The following is an 18,791-nucleotide window of genomic DNA, read 5'->3' on the forward strand; positions in this document are numbered from 1 at the left end:
CTTGTGCTTGCTAGGCAAGCACTCTACCACTGAGCTAAATTCCCAACCCCTATTTTCTTTTCTGTGTGCCAATTGTTCTTTCCATGTCCTATACTCTCCTGACTCCAACAGTACCTGGGGAATGGTTTCTAGACCTCTCTCTCACCTTCGCAATATCCCTCTTAAACCAGTGATGCCCCTCAACTAAATCTGACATTTTAGTTCCAGTTCAGCCCCCTCAGGAAGTGCTAAGTTAACACAAGTAAGCCTGATGGGGAGCAATGACTGCTTTCCCAAAAGTAAGAGTGTAGAAAAGTAACTGTAACTATGACAAATCAAACTAGCACACATCCCCGACACTGACGCCTGCTATTACTATGTCCTGTAGGCCACACCTCCAGTGTCACCTGCTCAGTAAGAAGATTTGTATGCTTTTGCTCCTAAAAGTGAGGTCCTACTTGATCTTACTTTCCTTATCTTTAAAATCAGTCCCCTTGGATATAATCTTCCCATTTCATGTATCTGGTAAGAATGCCTATGACACCAAGGTCTAGTGAAAGACAATGTTTTAAGTTACTTGAGTTTTTGCTTTACTCCATTCTTTTAATTTTAAAAGCACTTCTCATCTCACCTCACATGACAGATGACAGACACAAGATATATGTTTAGTAATTATTTTAATTAAAATGTTTTTAGCAATTATTGCCAATTATATTATTCTGGGTAGACAGGTGGATTTGAATAATAGTACTTTCTTATATATATGAATACATGGGAGTTTGAAGGAATGTGCAGTTTGCATGGTAGCTTATCATTCACATTTACAGTGTAGGGCTTTGTAAACACATAGGCTTGAAACTTGTTTCCATCAGCACCCAGCTGTAAGAGCTGGGACAAAGCACTCTATCTTCTTACTTTTTAACTACCTGGCTACATGCAAACATATCTTGAGATATACCATGCACTTGTAAGTATGAACTACTGTTAGGAGGTGACTTACTGACTATTGGCCCTCCATTAGAGTTACACTACTCTGTTTCATTAAGAGTCATTATTGTTTTTACAAAAGGATTCTTATAAAGGAGTCCTAAAGCCAGGGTCTTGACTTTTAGGATAGGATATTATACAAAGATAACTAATAGTTACAAGGTTCAATTAATAACTCAAAAGTAAAACAATTTAATTCTCAACAGAGTAATTTAACACTAGAAAGTAATGATGCCAAGATTTTGTAAATATACAGACTGAGGAAGATGGGTATGAAAAACAAAAACAAATCCACAATGGCTTAGGTGATTTAAAGATACAAGTGGTAACTATGGTAACTTGGCAGCCAACATTCACATGAATAAAGCTAAAAAAAATTCCTAAGAATAAAATTTCCCACAAGTTAAAACAAATAAAAATTTTCTATTTCATTTCAGAAGCATAGCTTAAAAAATACCCAAAAGGATGTTATCCAAATTCTATGGCACATCCAGATCTCAGGTCTTTCAGCCCAAACTTTCAGTCTTATTGCTTTAATAAGAGCAAAATGACTATTGCTAAGGCATCAACATCTGAGGGACAATCTAGATAATATTTATAACAATAAGATGCGGGAGAGAGGCTGGGAGGGAGAGAGAGAGATTCATGGAGGAGACTGCAGCAAACAGTAAGGTACAACGACTGGTATCCTGGTCTCCGGCACAGTGTCTCCATTAGTGTACCTGTAGGGTCTAGTTAACATGATTTCTGGAAGCAGGAGGATGAGGAAAACAATCTGAAAAAGTGCCCTGCTGACTCATCAAATAACGGGTTATTCATAACCTCACGTCTCAGAAATCTGCCACCCTGTGGCTGCTCTAAGTCTTGGATGGTTTATGCAGTGGTTAGATACATGTAAAGAGTATTATGCTTTCAAACGTTATCAGTTTATCAGAAAAGACAATTGCCACAAACGTTGAAAGTGTTCAAACAGTTTGTGGGAGCTGTCATCCAACAGGTACCACTAGAAAGCGTCGTCATCTGAGTCATCACTCTTGGGTTTGGTAAGTCTTTCCAGCTCCTCTCCATCCTGAAATGAATTGTAGGAAATGAATAATTAGCTGAACTGGAAATGTTTCATTTTCATTAATTACTCAGGTGACGTCTTACTAAATATATAAATCATCTGGTCACATTGAAGAGTTGGAATGCTACAGCTAGAAGCACATTAGATAATCAAAAGGTAGTGGGGGAGCAGGAGAGACAGCTCCGTGCTTAGAGTACTTATTGCTCTCGCAGAGGACCTGGGTTCAGTTCCCAGCACCCACATGGTAGGTCACAACTATCTGTGGCTAACAATCATCTGCAACTCCAGCTGCTGAGGGATCTGACATCCTCTTCTTAACTCTGAGAGCAAAATGCATACAAATAGTGTACACACATGCAAGCAAAGCACTCCAACAATAATAAAAATCCAAGCAAAACTTTAAAAGAGAACTGCATTCAACTCAGGCAAGTGCACCACCTGCTGGCCTTGCTGGGAAGTGATTAAAGGATGGTGAATGACACAAAGAATTCTTAGTACCTAATAAGATTTTATTATCCTTAAAAAATAAGGCAAACAAGTCATTATCAGCCCTCCAGAAAGAATAGCAAACTTCCCTAAGTGTGCACTCTTGCTGACTTAGGGGTTTGGGACATATGATCTATTTTTATTATTATTTTTTTTTAATATAAAATCTGTTGTATCAATACCCCAGAGATACAACACCTGGAGGTTTTCTATCAACCTACTAAACAACAGTTTTCTAAGAGTAAAGTGGGCTCATAACGTGAAATAGTTCATCTTTGTGTTAATAAAAATTATAAATTCAGAATAACTACATGATTTACTTGAATATATTCTTGTATGACAAAGTTCTTGTTAAAAACCATTTCTTAGTGAAATAATCAGGGAGGATCAAGGAACTGGCTTTCCCAGTTCACATGCCTGATCAATGTGAAAGATTACCTTCTTTTCCCAGCCACTATGCAGTGGGAAAAGCAAGGAACCAGGAGTCAGACCCCGCAGCTCCATTATCATTCTTTTACCTACTGTCTATAAACCGGTTAGCTCACTCTAACCACACATCTGGGGGAAACAAGATGAGACAAGGAATGAGTACCTCTGCAGTCTGGTTCTATGTGATACAATTATACAGTTAACACTCAAAGGCCTTGAGGCACCATGGTTTACACACCCTTGCCAGCTCCAGGAGTCCAGTGCATGACTTGTATACGTCATACAGATCTAACACACTTTTCTAATATACTGATGCTGATTCTCTTTCTTGAATATCTTTAAATTTTTAAGAATAAGAAGAAAATGTATTTATATCAACTTACCCCACTGGAACGCTCCCAAAGACTGCCACTTAGATCTCGGATCCTTTCTTGCCTAGGTGCACACTCTAGATTTTCAGGCTTGCTAGCATTATAAATAAATATGGAGAGAAGGACTGTCGGGGCTTCTAGGAAGAAGTCCAGGGAGGGTCTGAACTCAAAGACCAGGACGGACACTGCTGTGATGACGACAGTTGTCACCTGGGCCATCAAGACATGGAACATGTTATCTAAGAATTTCAAGATGAAAGCCACTGAAAGGCCCTGAAAGGCAGTCACGAAAATAAGAGCTACTGAAAATGTATTGTGGCCATAAAAAAACCCACAGTTCTGAATCTGATCACGGTTACTGCTCTGAAGGACCAGGGTCATCCCATTAAAAACAATGCCGAAGAAGTAAAGTTTGCTATTCTGTATGAAGATGCTCTCGGTGCGCTGTGCCCCCTCCTTCAGGATCTTCTCATTATAGATATTGGCCATCGAAGAAATAAAACACTGAACTATAATCAGAATGTGGCCCAAGCCCAAACGGATGTGACTAAAAACTCTGGCTGTGGTGTTCCAGTTGACTTCAGTGAAAGTCCATTCCTTGGCTGTACAATTGTCTCTCTGGGTGCATTCTCTTCTAAAATGAAGGCAGGAATTAGATGGGGTGAAGAAGGCATCGTGATGAAATCCATGTCCTGCCAAGTCATGCTGTGACATTTTGGTACTGGCAGTCAGGGCGACGATAGACAAAAACAGAATCAGAAGGGAAGCCCACTGTATCCAGTTCAGATGGCGCCTATCCAAAGAGGGAGGAAACAGGTTTTACCACATCTTTTTTTCCCCATGTCTTTCCCCCGGTTAACTGTTCTACTGAAAATTCAGAAACGTGAAGACTTGGTTTGGTAAACTATACCCAGTTGCTAGTCTTCCCTACAATTCAAGTGCAGTGTAAACCTAACCTCTCTATTCACTTTCCAAATGCCATAGGGACATGCTTAACTTCTCTTCCTACAGATTAGCTTTGATGTGCAGGTGTAGCCCAGCCCTGTCTTCCACAGGTATCTTGGACCTCTGGCACAGTGATTTTTTTATTGTGATAAACTGTTAATTCCGACAGAGGATCTTAGCTCAGTTTCCAAGAATCAGAAAAAGCAGTATAGATGAGCTTTAGTAATAGATATCAATAAATTTCCCCACGGGATACTAGACCTTTCTCAAAGGACTTCATAACACATGAAATTTTTGAGGACATTAGTTCTTGAATCAAAGGCCAAATAAGCTACCACACAGCAAAGTACTGGATGATAAGGAAAAGAAAAAATATACTTGGGTAGTATTTTGCTTATGAAGACCAACCAACCTTTCCTTACTTGCTTTATCTGAGAGTAAAGTTGTAAAGCTATGTGCTGTTAATCTACTTGTCAATTACTCAGTTCAAAGATATGTAATAAACAGGCAACCTGGGCTGATAAAGAATTGATGCTCCTCCTGAGGGAGCTTACATCACAATCAGGAGAGGGCCATGGTGCTAAGTGATGGTAGAATGGGAGACAGATAGATGGTCCAGGCGGGTATACTGAAGAAGGTTGCTTGCAGAGGCTAAGACAGAGAAACATCTATGCACAGGCAACAAAGAAGAAGCTGTAACTCTCTCTGGGGTTGGGGCAGTCTGCAGGGCCCCTGATGAGAAACCCTAAACATTGAAGTCTAGAGATCAGGTGGTCAGAAGACGGGAAAAACCAAGCAAAAGCAGAAGTGTAAGTGTGAGAACCGGAAGTAGTAAGAATGCTATCACTAAGCATACAGAGCACCTAGGACAGAGCAGGACTGCCTGCTCTTAAGGAAAGAGTTAAATGAGAGGTAAAAGATTTCCCTGCTCATATGTTTATGAAAAAATAAGAAAGAGATGTCTTCTGGCTTTGTGTAGCTTCCTCCTCCTAGACAGCTGCAACTTTTAAGACCTATTCTAAATTCTCAGGACACACGTGGAAAATGCGTCTGCCTGCAATTCTACAACTTCACTCTCTCACACTGCTAAATGAACATACTAGCTCAGGAAGCAGCACGTCTGTATATCATGCCTTCTCATGTAGAATCTTCACATAACTAGATTTAGATCTCGGTGACGGGGTTAGCAATAGCCCTATGACATGAGCAGCAAGAAAATTGCTGAAGTTACATGTGTATACATTAAGCAGTAGAAAGTAATGACTGAAAAGAAAGAGAAACATGGAGAATGATATCTAATTTATAAAAGTAATTTTTGTAATGAATTTCTGTACTAACAAACGCAATTTTACAGCTTTCAGAAGTTTTCAATACTAATAGCTACAGATTTTCTGCTAATATTAAGAAAAGAATCTAAAGGAAAAGACTTTAAATAAAGTCAAAAGTAGCCACTGCAAGTAATTATTGATTCAAAGCTAATGTTGTAGGGAAAATAGAAATAACTAAGAATTTGGCTAATCATGGGATAATTTCCAGAAAAAGAATATGATGTTTCATGAACTATTCAGCTGAGCATCTGTGCATAGATGACTTGACCCCACATGGCTAGTTCACTGCTCACTTGGTGCAATAGCAGCAGCTCACTGAGCAGGCCTTGCAGGACAGTGGCTGAAGGTCAGAGTACAGCTAGATGGCTCAGGGCTTCTCCTCCCATGATAATTATTTATGTTTTAGGTGTGTTTTTACAAAGGGACCTCTTTGGTGTCTTATGTAGCTTAACACTTACATAAATGATAAATTATAAAAAGACCATTGGTTTTATTTAAAATCTTTCTTTTACTACATTTATTTGTGTGTCTGTGCATACATGCATGTGTGTGCATGCCCACAAGCACATGTGAAGGTCAGGGTACAATTTGCAGAAACGGTTCTCTCCTTCCACCATATGGGTCCTGAGGACTGAACTCAGTTCATCAGTCTTTACAGCAATCACTTTAACCCACTGAGCCATTTGTTAAACCAAAGTTTTAAAGTGTCCACTGTCTGAGGAGTATCTCCTCCTCTGTTTGCCTTATCCTCTACATCAGTGGTTCTCAACCTTCCTAATGCTGTGACTCTTTAAAACAGTTCCTTATGTTGTGATGACCCCCAACCATAAAATACTTGTTGCTACTTCATAACTGTAATTTTGCTACTCTTATGAATTGTAATACACAACTCCCGTGAAAGGGTCGTTTGACCTCAAGGGGGTTGTGACACATAGGTTGACAAGTGCTGTTCTCTGTGCATTAACCCATGCCCCTTGTTTCTATGCTGTGTGTGACTTCCTGCCAGTCACTCAGCACTTGTCTGCTCTGATGGACTGTCGAGGTATCACAATGCTTGCACCAAAGTTACCCTTATTTTACTTAATAGCTCCAAAGTGCAAAGGAAGTATGTGATAGTGACGTTAACTTTCAAAGATGCTATAAAAGTGTTTCCTCTAAGTGAGAAAATTTCAGTTTAACAGGGAAAGGAAAAAAAAATATGCTAAGGTTGCCACAGTCTCTTGAGAAAAAAAAAAAGCTGTCCATGAAGTTCAAGGAAAATGAAAACTATTCTAATTTTGCTGTTACTTCTCAAACTATAAAAGTTACAGTGATATGTATGCATGGTTATGTATTTAGTTCAAATGAAAAGAATTGTGTGTGTGTGTAGAGAAAAAGCCAGCAATATGCAGTGTTCAGCACTATTCAAGAATCCAGTTTGGGTACTGACATATTCCTCATCTATTAAGGGGAGCTACTGTATTTCCAGTGAGCCACAGAATCGTAACTATGGATTTGAAAAAGATAGATCACGTACAGACTACATTATTCTTAAACAACATAAAATGGAAATATTTTTACACTGAATTAGGCAGGATAAGTAATTTAAAACTATTAGTATAATGTTTACATTATTTTAGGCAGCATAAGCAATCTAAAGCACTTGGGACAATGTGGCAGGTTACATGGGAACACTACACCATTTTAAGGGACTTGAACATAATCTTTGGCATTCTAGAACCAATCCTGTGGATTCTTAGGGATAACTATACATAATCTGCCATTATTAGCTTCCCTATTAAATGGGGAATGAGGTTAAATTGTGTCAGGTAAGAGCAGATCTACTGTGTTTCTTACTGTATTTGGTGACAGTACACCAATGCAGAGAAGAAAACAATTTGGAAGATGTACCTAAATACTTTCTCAAGAAAATTACACAAAATACATTTCCAAGGAGCACTGGATGAGTTCCCAGGGATCCCGAATTATGTGAAATCATAAAGATTTGTTAAACAAATACTTTTGGAGAAAATGATTGCATTACTGAGTAATGCCTTATTTTTCTGCTGGCTCTAAAAGTACTTAACTGTATAACTTCTATGACTCCCAACACTTAGGGTTTTTTTTTTTTTTTTTTTTTTTGTGTGTGTGTGTGTGTGTGTGTGTGTGTGTGTGTGGTGTGTGTGTAGTTTCTCTGTGTAATTCTGGCTGTCCTGGAGTTTGTTTTGTAGACCAGGCTGGCCTTGAACACAAAGATCCACCTGCCTCTGCCTCCCAATGGGATTAAAGGCATATGCCACCACACCCTGCTGATTTAAGAGTTTTTTTGTTTTTTTAATGATCTTTTCCTACAACTTTTCTTTAATGAAAGCGGAGGAATCTTACAGTTAGTAGATAAAATATTACTGATCAGTTTTATTTTCTTCCCTAAAACCTCAGTCTCTAAGTAGTGCTACTTCCCAGAGTCAAACAAACACAACTAGTGGCTACACTCAAGAATGAGTCTGGGCAGTGGGACGGCTCAGCCGCCTGACAACCTGAGAGTTGTCCTCTGATCTCTCCATGAGTTCCATAGCCACAGTGCTACAGATGCAAATCTGTCATACCCATCTACCCCCCAACTCTAAAAAATAATTAGGTTTACAGATGGTTTTGCAGCAATTACCAAGTTTCCTGATGAGCCCTGGCTGATTTCTCCATGTTCTATGAGTGTCTTCAGTCGCAGTCTTACTTGAGAGCACTGGCAATGGCCTGGAAAGCCTGCAGGATGCTCTCATGTGCTTTCTATGCTGCGATAAACACTGAAACCAAAACAACTCAGGGAGGAAAGGGTTTTTCTGGCTTACAAAATCATAGTTCCTCACTGAGGGGAAGCCCAGGCAGGAACTCAAGTGGGGCAGGAAACTAGAGCCAGGAACTAGAGAGACCATGGAGGGAGGCTGCTTACTGGTTTGTTCTCCATAGCTTGCTTAGCCTGCTTTCTTCTACCATCCAGGACCACCTGCCAAGGAGTAGCATTCCTGGCAGTGAGCTGGGCCTCCCATTCCCACATTAATCATTAATTAAGAAAATGCCCCCAAATACTTGCCTATAGAAAATCTGATGGAGGCATTTTCTCAAACGGAGGTTTCTCTTCCCAGATAATTCTAGCTTGTGTCAAGCGGACAAAAACCAAATTTGGGGGTGGGGGCAGAAAGAATGTAAGATCCAGAGGTGGTGAATAATTTCAAGGAAACAGTGTCTTCTGGACACAGCAGGGCAACTGCACATACAAACTCATAGCAACTGTGACAGTTTATACAAGATCAATACAAGTTCAAGCCAGAAAAAAACTCCAGCACGGAGTGGGCAGGTGGGCACAAAACCCCATCCCTACCTAAGGAGCTGCTGTAAGGGAGAGCTGCTAGGAGAAGGAGAACGAATCAGTACTCTTTAAGGGTGTAGCTCCTGGTAGATTGGGTGTGCCTAGTAATCCCAGCACTTGGGAAGCTGAAGCAGGGAAATTATGAATTCAAGTCTATGCTAGGTGACAAGGTAAGACCTTGTCACAGAACAAACATTTTTCAAAAACACTAAATTAAAATACCAGTAAATGTCTTACTTTTGAAAAGTTCAAGATACTTTTTATACTTCATGGCAGAGGATTTAAACAGCCACTAGAGTTACTTTCTACATTGGATAAACAAGGTATCTAATATACAAAGCTAATGAGAAATCAAATCTTGGCCTAGAGGTTCTGAGGACTCAGCATTCTGGGTAAATTATCTAAAGCCAGATTGGCCCATATTAAAGGATGATATATGCTTCCACAGTGAATTACTTACTTCAGCACTATCCTGAATAGAAGAGCTGTTGTTATAATGCTAAAATTCGAGAAGATAACAGCCATGGCCTAGAAAGAAAGAGAAGATAGAATTACGATCTGACCTTAGAACCTCCCAGCTTGCTAGTTCACCTGACACAAAAAGCCTTTTAGTCACAAAGCAGAGGGGTTATTAGGGCAGCTGTTTCACTGGGGGATTAAATTCCATTTTTATTGCTTTTAAATTTACAAAGATATGATCAAGTAATTGTCAGGATTTGATAATATATGTTTAAATTTTGCATTATATGCAGTTTATGCCTGCATAAATGACCTTGTATTTAGAAATACAAATTCTAAAGGTTTAGGTTTAGAAATATGTGACCAGGCTTATGATGCACACTTTTTTTTTCCTTATAGCTGTCACAGCACTTTATAGACTTCTTAAAAGTTATTATTTTTGGGTGGTTCTGGGAACCAAGTAAGAGTTTGTGCACATGAGACAAGCACTTTACCATGGCCCACTTATAGCTATTCAATATTGGCTTTATGGGCAAAGAGAAGGGAACATGTTAGGCCTATTTATAGGGTGCGGTAATCTGAATGTAATTGGTGCCCAAAATTTCATAGGAAATGACACTATTAGGAGGTGCAGCTTTGTTGGAGTGGGTATGGCCTTGTTAGAGGAAGTGTGTCACTGTGGGGTCAGGCTTTGAGGTTCCCTATGCTCAGGATACCACCCAGTGTCTCAGTCGACTTCCTGTTGCCTGCAAGATGTAGGACTCTCAGCTACTACTCCAGCACAAAGTCTGCCTGCACACTGCCATGCTCCTTGTCCTGATGATAGTGGACTGGACCTCTGAAACTATAAGTGAGTCACCCCAATTTAATGTTTCCTTTATAAGAGTAGCCATGGTCATGGTGTCTTTTCAGAGCAATAAAAATCCTAACTAAGACATATGGTAAGAAAATATAGGCACATCTTTAAGCATTTTTTGTTACTTTAGAAACTGAATCAGTTTTCCAGTTGAAATGACATGACCTGAAACACAATTCATATTAGATAGTCCTCTGAATTGATTTGAATTACTCTAATCATTTAGAAATGTATTACCTAGATTTTATAGTGGTTTGTTTTTGTAACTACAGTTATATTTTGGTTTAAACTGAACACAACACACACATATATATGTACTGCTCAGAATACGTGAAATTCTACCATTGTTCCCTATACTGGATCTGGCAATACTAATATTTTTTCACAACAATTATATGATACAGTTCACCTTCGTTTACTTCTTGCTATCACTTTAGGGTGGATACACAGAGAAACCAGGTGTGACTCTGTCTGGCTGTGGTTTTAGTACTAGGAAGGCTAACACAGGAGGATCTTGAGCTCCTGTGTTGCCTGAGACATAGCAGAACCCTGCACCAAGAAATCAAACAAACAACTGAGACTATCAAGTCTTATACAACCACTAATAACAGCAAACACAGCTATGATATAGTTAAAAAGGGAGACTGAGTTAAACTAGTAGTAATTCTAAGAATCTAATGTTTTATTATTGAATTTTCTAATAAGAATTAGACATACAATCATGTATGTTTACTGATCATAAAAGTAATAATTTACTATATATATGTATATAAAATGTGTAATGATTGAACAGGGTAGTCAACATTTCTATCTTTCCAATCATGGATTGTCTGAGTGGGAGACTGAGTGGATTTTCTCACTGTACCTCACTATAAGACAAATGCTTGTGAGCTTCAGGTTAAGAGCAGAGGAGGGGATGATAAGGAATGTGGCTGGTAAGAGTAGAGAAACAGTAGCCCTGAGAGATCACATTAAGAGCAGCACAAATGCACATAACTAATCAGTCTGGCTGATTTGACAGATTCTGAACATACTTCCCATGTTAATACTAGAGAATAAATCTAATCATAGTTCTTTGTCCTAAAACTTCTATGCACCTTCATTTAATTCCTTAAGTAGAAATACATAATATGAGGCAAGAAATACATAAATCACATAATCTGTTTCATAATATTTGTGGTTGCAGCTGATCAAGAAGACCCAAGGAATAAATAGGGAAGAAGAACAAGGAAGTTGCAATTTTGCTTAACACTGGGTAAGAAAGAGAATAAATGTACAGCTAGTCTGTTGGTTTCCAATAAAACAGAAGTGATATTTATTATTGAATGTGAATCGCCATGCTGTTGTGATAGGAAGTATCACACCTGAAAATGTGGGAAGAATTTAGGAGAAGGCATGTTCCATGAACGAAGCCTTACTTACTGTATCACAAATCACAAATCTCACAGGAACACATGCAGATGGTCAGTTGGGCTAGGCACCTGCCTTTGAGCTGGGCTAACATTTTTTTCTTTATTTCATAGGTAGAATAATTGAAACCAAGAGCAGACAGGGCCTTCAAGATCTACAGACCATCACAGGTGAGCAAGTGTCAGGCTCTTGATTCTTACTGTGTTCTACTTCTCCCTCCTTTTCACCTGATCCTCAAGCAGATCTGAGAGGTTTCACATAACGGATCAGTGCCAATAAAAACACTATTTATATTAAGGTGTTTAATTTTATTATTTTTTAAAAACTTAAAACACAACATAGGTAATAAAAACCCTCGCTTTAAAAAATATTGGGGAAGGAGCAGTAGAGCCCAAACTGATGACAGGTAAAAGTAGAAAACAGATTTTTTTTTTTAAAGTGAGGGTCTCTATATAGCCTTAGCTGTCCTGGAACTCACTATGTAGATCAGATTGGCCTAAGTTTCAGAGATCTGCCTACCTCTGCCTCTAGAGTGCTAGGATTAAAGGCACGAGTGACAACCCAAGCAGGAGACAGACTTTTAATTGTGACTATCAATGCCTTTCAAAGTTCTGATACAAAAGATGTATCAGAGGTGAATTCCTAGTATTATCAGTTGATTTCTATAGTTCCACATTCTTAAGGAATCTGTAGATAAGATTAACATAAAAAGGGGCCAGCAAAATGGCTCAGTGGGTAAAGGTGCTTAGAGCCAAGTCCAATGACCTGAGTTTGATCTTGGAACCATATAGTGGAAAGAGAGAACCAACAACCACAAGCTGTTCTCTGACTTCCACTTCTGTGCTATGGCACATGTGTACATATATACATACACAAACACATACATAAGTGTAATAAAAAATAGAAAAAAGTCATAGAGTAAATATGAATACAATATACACAAACAGTAAATGGATAAACTACATTAAAACAGGTAGAGCAAAGAGAGATCCATCAATTGCAGTATTTTTTGAATTAATACAGGAAGTGTGAATGGAGGTCTTGAACGGTCAGAGAATAGCTCAAACTAAAGGTAGACTGATCATTTACACAAATCAGGGTGGTTTCTGAGTCCCTGTTCCTGGGAGCAACTCCCCCCAGTAGCCAGCACAGGAATCATTAACAATGTGAAGATCTGACTCAGTCCAGATGGTTCTAGAAACTGTCAGGAAGGCCAGTGGAAAATGTGAGAAAAGGTCAGTTTGGGGACTCATCTCTTTGCGTCTTCTCAACGGGACTTCCTCGGTTACACTTGTACGTACAGGCTGAAGATAGGAGAGGACATAGAAGACAATCAAGTTATCCAGGAAGTAGAGAAAGGCAGGAATGGACCACTTCATGAAACTTGAGAATTCCTTCCAGGAAGTACATCTCAAATGTCTACTTTGATGATCATCTGAAGAAAGAAATATACAAATCATACAAAGCAATGGACAAATCATCTTTATTGAGAATGCTTATGTTTTCATTGAAACTACACTAAACTTTATTACTTGTACAATTCTATAAAATGGGCTTTATTAAATTTCTGAATGATTACAGGCCTACAGAAGTAAAAGATAATATGGCATTTATTAGTATCTCTATCTTTTCCCACCTGTGTATCAATGAACAACCCACTGGACCCTTAGCAAAACAGAATCATAATTCCTACTAACTGAGAGCAGAAGGATCACTCAAGGTGACTCCAGACAGACTTGTGTTTTTACTTCTCTGCATGGACAACCAAGAGAATAGGTCAGAGTAAGCAGAAAAGAATAATAAAGTTTTTACACTTTCATTCTTCCCTCAAGGGGTGATCAGAGAAGGAAAGTACCAAGTAAAAATTTATATGCCAGGATTATAAGGTGGCTAACTTTTCCTAATCCTGGTTTTAGTTATTATTCCAGCTCCAGACTTCCAAAGACTTAGCAAGGCATACTGCAACAGAGATAAAATGCACAGAAAGAAAAAAAGAAATGAAGGTAGGAAAGAAAGTTTAAATTTAAGCCCTTTAAGCAATGCACGAGTTTCATGAAATTATGAAGTATACTCAACTAACTAGAAACTCATCACAGACTAACGCAGTTTGGTAAGAAGACTTCCTGTGCAAGCTCTTTAATGCTCTAAAAGCTTTTCCTTTAAACCGCACGTAAGAGTAAAAAGACAGTATCAAAGCCCATAATTGGGAAACCGAGATGGAAAATTAATAAAATTCCACTGAATAAAACCAAACCAGAGACAAGTGATAAGGTAGAACAATTGATAGGACACTGGGAAATAAAATGGAAAATCTAGTTCCTCTCCTAATATAACTCTGCATAACCTTTTCATTGATCCTGCTTCCCTACCTATAAAACACACTTATGCTTGGACTAGACTAAGTGATATAAACTCTACGCCAGTTCCAATGTTTTTTTGATAGTGTGACTTAACAAATAGACAATATCGTGATAATTACCTTTCTTCATAACACAGAGTGACACAAGTATACAGAGAATCAGCTTCATTAGCTCTGAGCACACATTCACAGTAGTAGGGAGATAGTCATACTTGTTCTCTGAAATGTAACAGAAAAATTTAAACTATCAAGTTTATTTTGCATGTTCTTACATGTAATTAATAATTTCTAAATTTAAAAATCAAACTTAAGACTCATTAAATGTCTTCCAGCTAACAGCTTTTCTCAATCTGAGTAAATATGTTGGGAGGTTAAGATCAAGGGCAAAGGAAGCTCCATGAAAAAGAGGCAGACTGACTTCGAAACAGATAATTACCATTCAGCATCTGACTCATCAAAAGTTATGAATTTATCAGATGAATTAGTACTCAGCTTATGATTCATCAAACCTGGCTTGTTTGTCTTACAAAAATCAAGGTATAACTTGCTTATAAGTACTTCTTTAACTCAGAATTTTCCAACCTGGTTCATATTATAGTGTACACAGGAACACTGTTTGGTTCCCCTGCTCCTGGCATAAATGGTAAACTGGGGTAGAAAAAAGATATCTGGCAAAGGACTGCTACCTTTAGGACTGAGAGGAAGTAATTGTGGGTTACCCACACCTATTAATGAATTATATAATACAGCCTAGGCATTAGGTCAACTGAATTAAGAATGAGGCTTGGTAAGCACACCTTGGTCTTAATTATTACCTGTCTTTTCTAAATGCTTATCAACAACTTGCTTTATCAAAGTGACAAGGACAAATAGAAACTTTCTTAACTACTACTTGGCAAACATTTGGTTGCTTTTCTTACTCATATTAAAATTTGGCAAACACTGGGGTTGAGTGGGGGTGCCAACTTAACCATCTTTCTCCAGGATACTTTTTTCCTCTTTTCTGAAGATTCGCTTAAACAGTCAAACATGCCAAATTGACTACTTCTCTGGTTCTAGGCTCTATAACACCATTTGACAAACTGTATTATAGTTGTTTATTGTGCTTATGTCATATTCTTAGAATGGAAATGTCTTATGACAGAAAGACCAGGTTTTGGTGACTTTCTTATACCTGACATTTCATAAATGCTTGTTCAACTATGCTCATCACTCAAGCCTAGTTCAACTATCTCCTCCCTTTTCTCAGTACTAAGGTAGGCTTAAATCACACTGCTACCCTCAAAAGATGCTTTTCATAATCTTTATCATGACATACATACCAATCAACCAAAATATGACTTAAGGAAATGGGTAGGGACTGGGCCTCTGGTCACACCCCTGAGGAATTATCTAGATTACATTAGCTTCTGAGCATGCCCATGAGGGATTATGTAGATTAGATTAATTGAGATGGCAAGACTAACCTTAACTGCGGTCAACAGCATTTCATTGGCTGAGTTCTTAAACCAAATCAGGTGAAAGTGAGTTGAGAGTGACCTTTTTTTTTTTTTAAATTTTTAAATATTTTTCCTCTATATTATGTGAATAGGTGTTTTGTCTGCATGTTCATCTGTACCCCACGGAGGCCAGTAGAGGGTTTCATATGTCATGCTAAATTGCTGGGGCTAACGTTCTAGAGTCTGGGAGAATAAGAAATTACTTGAAGGATTATAGCTAGGGGGCAGAAGGATATAGTGGGAGAAGTATAGTTGGGAGAGTAGTGATATTTGGCTTGGGGGAGCCCATTTTAACTCCCTGGGTCTGCAGGTAGTCAGTTTTGAGTTGCCATGTGGATACTGGGAATGGAACCTACATCCGCTTAAAAGAATACCCAGTGTTCTTTACTGCTGAGCTATCTCTTTGGCCCCAAGCATATTTTATCTTTTGCTCGATGCCTGTGGATGCCATGTAACTGCTACAAGCTTCTGCTGCCATGATCTCCCTGGCATGATGAACTGTACTCTCCAACAGGAAGCCAAAATAAACCTTCCCTTTCTTAACCTGCTTTGCTCAGGTATTTTTGTCAGAGCTCCGAGGAAAGAAAGATATATTAAAACTTAGCCTAGGGCCAGAAAGATAAATATTAACTAAAGTTAAAATTTACATCCACATGTAGGCTCTCCAAGTAGACCACTAAAAGTCATGACATCATGATTTTACAGCTGTCAATAGTTAAGAAATAACCAATGCAGTTTTGTAGAATTAAATATTTGCATAAACCTTTACATTAAATAAAAGATTCCTTGAATGTACATGTACCAAGTTTTTAATTTTTACTATTTCATTGACAAAATAATTATACTGACTCACAGATACCAAAAAATTAAACAAATATATTGTATTTCCAAATAAGCTATAATTGTACATTTTGCTAGAGATCCAGAAATACTTGTTGGGTGAAGTAATAATCAGATGTTATGATACACTGTGTTTTATTTTGCGCTTGAAAGATCCAAATTTCATTCACGAGGACACTTGGTTAAAGTGCTAAGGAATATGAAGTCAGAGTATACACATTAAACACACTTTATCATTCACAAAGCATAGTACTTCAAAAGGTATTATGTATAATTTATTCATAAGGACACCGCGGACAAGTGATTAAAAGTACCCCCATGCACATCCACATCTTAACTCACCTTCATTGGCAGAATATTTTACCAGCAAGATACGACTTGAACTTAAAGCAATGAATATAACACCTAGCAGGAATGTGTACAGCGCTGGTGGGCCTACCCCAGGACGCCTGAAGCATTTTCTTTCCATTCCACTGGTTTTTAATTGTCTTAAAAAGAACACTTTCATGAGCAACCCTGTTGGCAGACCTGAGGATTGAACACAATGCAAACACTATAGACTGTGCCTAACAGAAAAGGAAACCTGTAGATGTCTGGCCACGACTACATTAGAACCAAGAAAGCTGAGGGGAACAGAGGAAACTTAAAATGATCGATACTGACAAAATCTTATAGGAGGGGGTGTTCTCGAGACAGATAAGGGGTGTCCGGATTGTCAATAAGTTAGGAAGTGAGTAACTGACAGTTTGGAACTGCAGGAAAGTAGTTTATTTGTAACAACTGTGCTCCAGCAGGAAAGAATTTCGGAGTCGCTTTTGGGGGGTGGGGTGGGGTTCCCTCACAGTAAAGCAGCTCTCCCTTCTGCGTAGAAAAAGAGCGTCCTGGGAATGATTCTCTTACAGTGACACACAGAGTGCAAACAGCTGGACCATGAGCTACTGACTTGATCTGAACCAGGACGGGGACGGAGGGCTGACCTCAGGTCAGTGAGCCTAACTGGCCAGTCTCTGAGGGACGGGAGGACGCGAAACTCCAGGCAGGGAAAATACTTGCCCGAAGCGCACAAGTAGGAGGGACACAAGGGAGCCATTGAGGACCGCCGACAAAGGCCCAAACTAGGGAGCGGCTGGGCGCAAGCGTCCAGGAAGCCAATGGGTCAGCAGCACCCCTCCACCACCGCCAGGCTTCCCTCGCTGTCAGGGAAACCCTCCCACACATGCGCAATAGGACTAGCAGGCGGCTCCCTCGCCCCCCTCCCCCGCCCCCGGCACGCTCCAGCCCAGCACTCTGCCCGCGGGGCGCGGTTACCTCAATCGCTCGGGGAAGGTTCTAGCAGGAGAACGGACATCATAGAGCTGAGATAGTGACTGCCTAGCTCCGTAGCAGCAGCTGTAGGCTTTCAGGCCCCATTGGTGGGGCTTAACTAGGAGCCGGGGGACAAAGGCGAGTTAAAAATAAAAACCCTTCTCCCGCCGGCCTCCAGGGCTGGAACCCAAGCGGAGCCCCTGCCGGCAGGGGCGAGCGGCCTGCGCGCCCATTGCGCACGCGCGCTCACTCGGGCGCTTCCGGGGGGCGGAGCCGGTGGGTCCCACCCCCGCGGCCCTTCTCTTGTCACGTGTCGCGGGCGCTTGCGAGTCACGTGAGGCCCAGGTGGCGCCGGCGGCGCAGTTGGGAGGGAGTGGAAAAAGAGGAAGGGGGAAGCCGGAAGGGGCGTCAGTGGAGCTAAGAGGGGGGCACGAAAGACAGCTCCGGGGGGCTGCGCGCGCACGGGCTCCTGGTTCCGCGGGGCTGGGCCTCGGTCTCGGCGGCCAGGTGACAGCTGGGCCCGGCCGCCGCCTGGTGCCGCCCTTCCCCCGCGCCGGCGCTGCGGGTGCCGCCTGCGGGGCTCGATGCCAGTCGGCCACGTCCGGGGCAGTGTTTGAGTCCCCGACCCGGATCGCGGACTGTCTCTTTCCCCTCCCTGCCCCGTCGCTGCTCCAAAGCCCCAGGATGCAGAATGTGATCAACACGGTGAAGGGAAAGGCTCTGGAAGTGGCCGAGTACCTGACCCCGGTCCTCAAGGTAAGCGGGGCGGGTTCTAGGTGGCTCGGCACTGACCGTCCCAGTCCGGGTCCCCAAGCGTGGACCCGTGGAGAAGGTGGAGGGGCGGAACTCGGTCCCAAGGGTTGATGGCTCCCCGGCTTCAACTGGTGCCTGCTGTCTCCGCCGGTCCTTCCTCAGTGCGTTGGAGTGCAGAAGAGGTGGTGTTGAACCCATAGGAACATTGGATCCTGACATCCGCAGTCTTTTTAAACAGGTATCTGGGTTACGATGACAGCTTGGTGGCTAACGGCATGCCACTTTTTCCTCCCAAGTTTCATAGGAAGTTTTGATTATCCGGTGATCTAGATTTCTTTTGGTTTCAGAGGAACGTAGTAAAATTGTAACATGTTAG

At 40.5% G+C, this 18,791-nt stretch overlaps 2 protein-coding genes across 3 annotated transcripts in view; one reads left to right on the top strand and one right to left on the bottom strand.

Moving 5' to 3' along the window:
• Window positions 1-628: 628 nt before the first annotated feature.
• Window positions 629-17,935, bottom strand: Slc35a5 (solute carrier family 35 member A5). 2 transcript variants are annotated; one of them, XM_036203140.1, is made up of 7 exons: window positions 17,666-17,935; window positions 16,700-16,885; window positions 14,139-14,237; window positions 12,961-13,094; window positions 9,395-9,462; window positions 3,331-4,111; window positions 629-2,035 (listed from the first exon to the last, which is right to left on the bottom strand). In XM_036203140.1, exons 2-7 carry the CDS (start codon window positions 16,863-16,865, stop codon window positions 1,970-1,972), a joined length of 1,314 nt encoding a protein of 437 aa, XP_036059033.1. In that variant the 5' UTR covers window positions 16,866-16,885; window positions 17,666-17,935; the 3' UTR covers window positions 629-1,969. The 2 variants fall into 2 exon arrangements, with proteins under 2 accessions (XP_036059033.1, XP_036059034.1); XM_036203141.1 differs by lacking the exon at window positions 16,700-16,885 and having other exon boundaries at window positions 630-2,035; window positions 17,666-17,932.
• Atg3 (autophagy related 3) overlaps window positions 17,774-18,791 on the top strand; it is a 29,276-nt gene continuing 28,258 nt past the window's right edge. The window contains exon 1 of the mRNA XM_036203142.1: window positions 17,774-18,418. Within this exon, the coding sequence (XP_036059035.1) occupies window positions 18,347-18,418 (72 nt within the window). The 5' untranslated portion in view covers window positions 17,774-18,346. The remainder of the gene's footprint in view (window positions 18,419-18,791) is intronic.

The sequence above is a fragment of the Onychomys torridus genome, chromosome 12 (genome assembly GCF_903995425.1).
Source record: "Onychomys torridus chromosome 12, mOncTor1.1, whole genome shotgun sequence".
In the NCBI taxonomy this organism is placed as follows: Eukaryota; Metazoa; Chordata; class Mammalia; order Rodentia; family Cricetidae; genus Onychomys; species Onychomys torridus.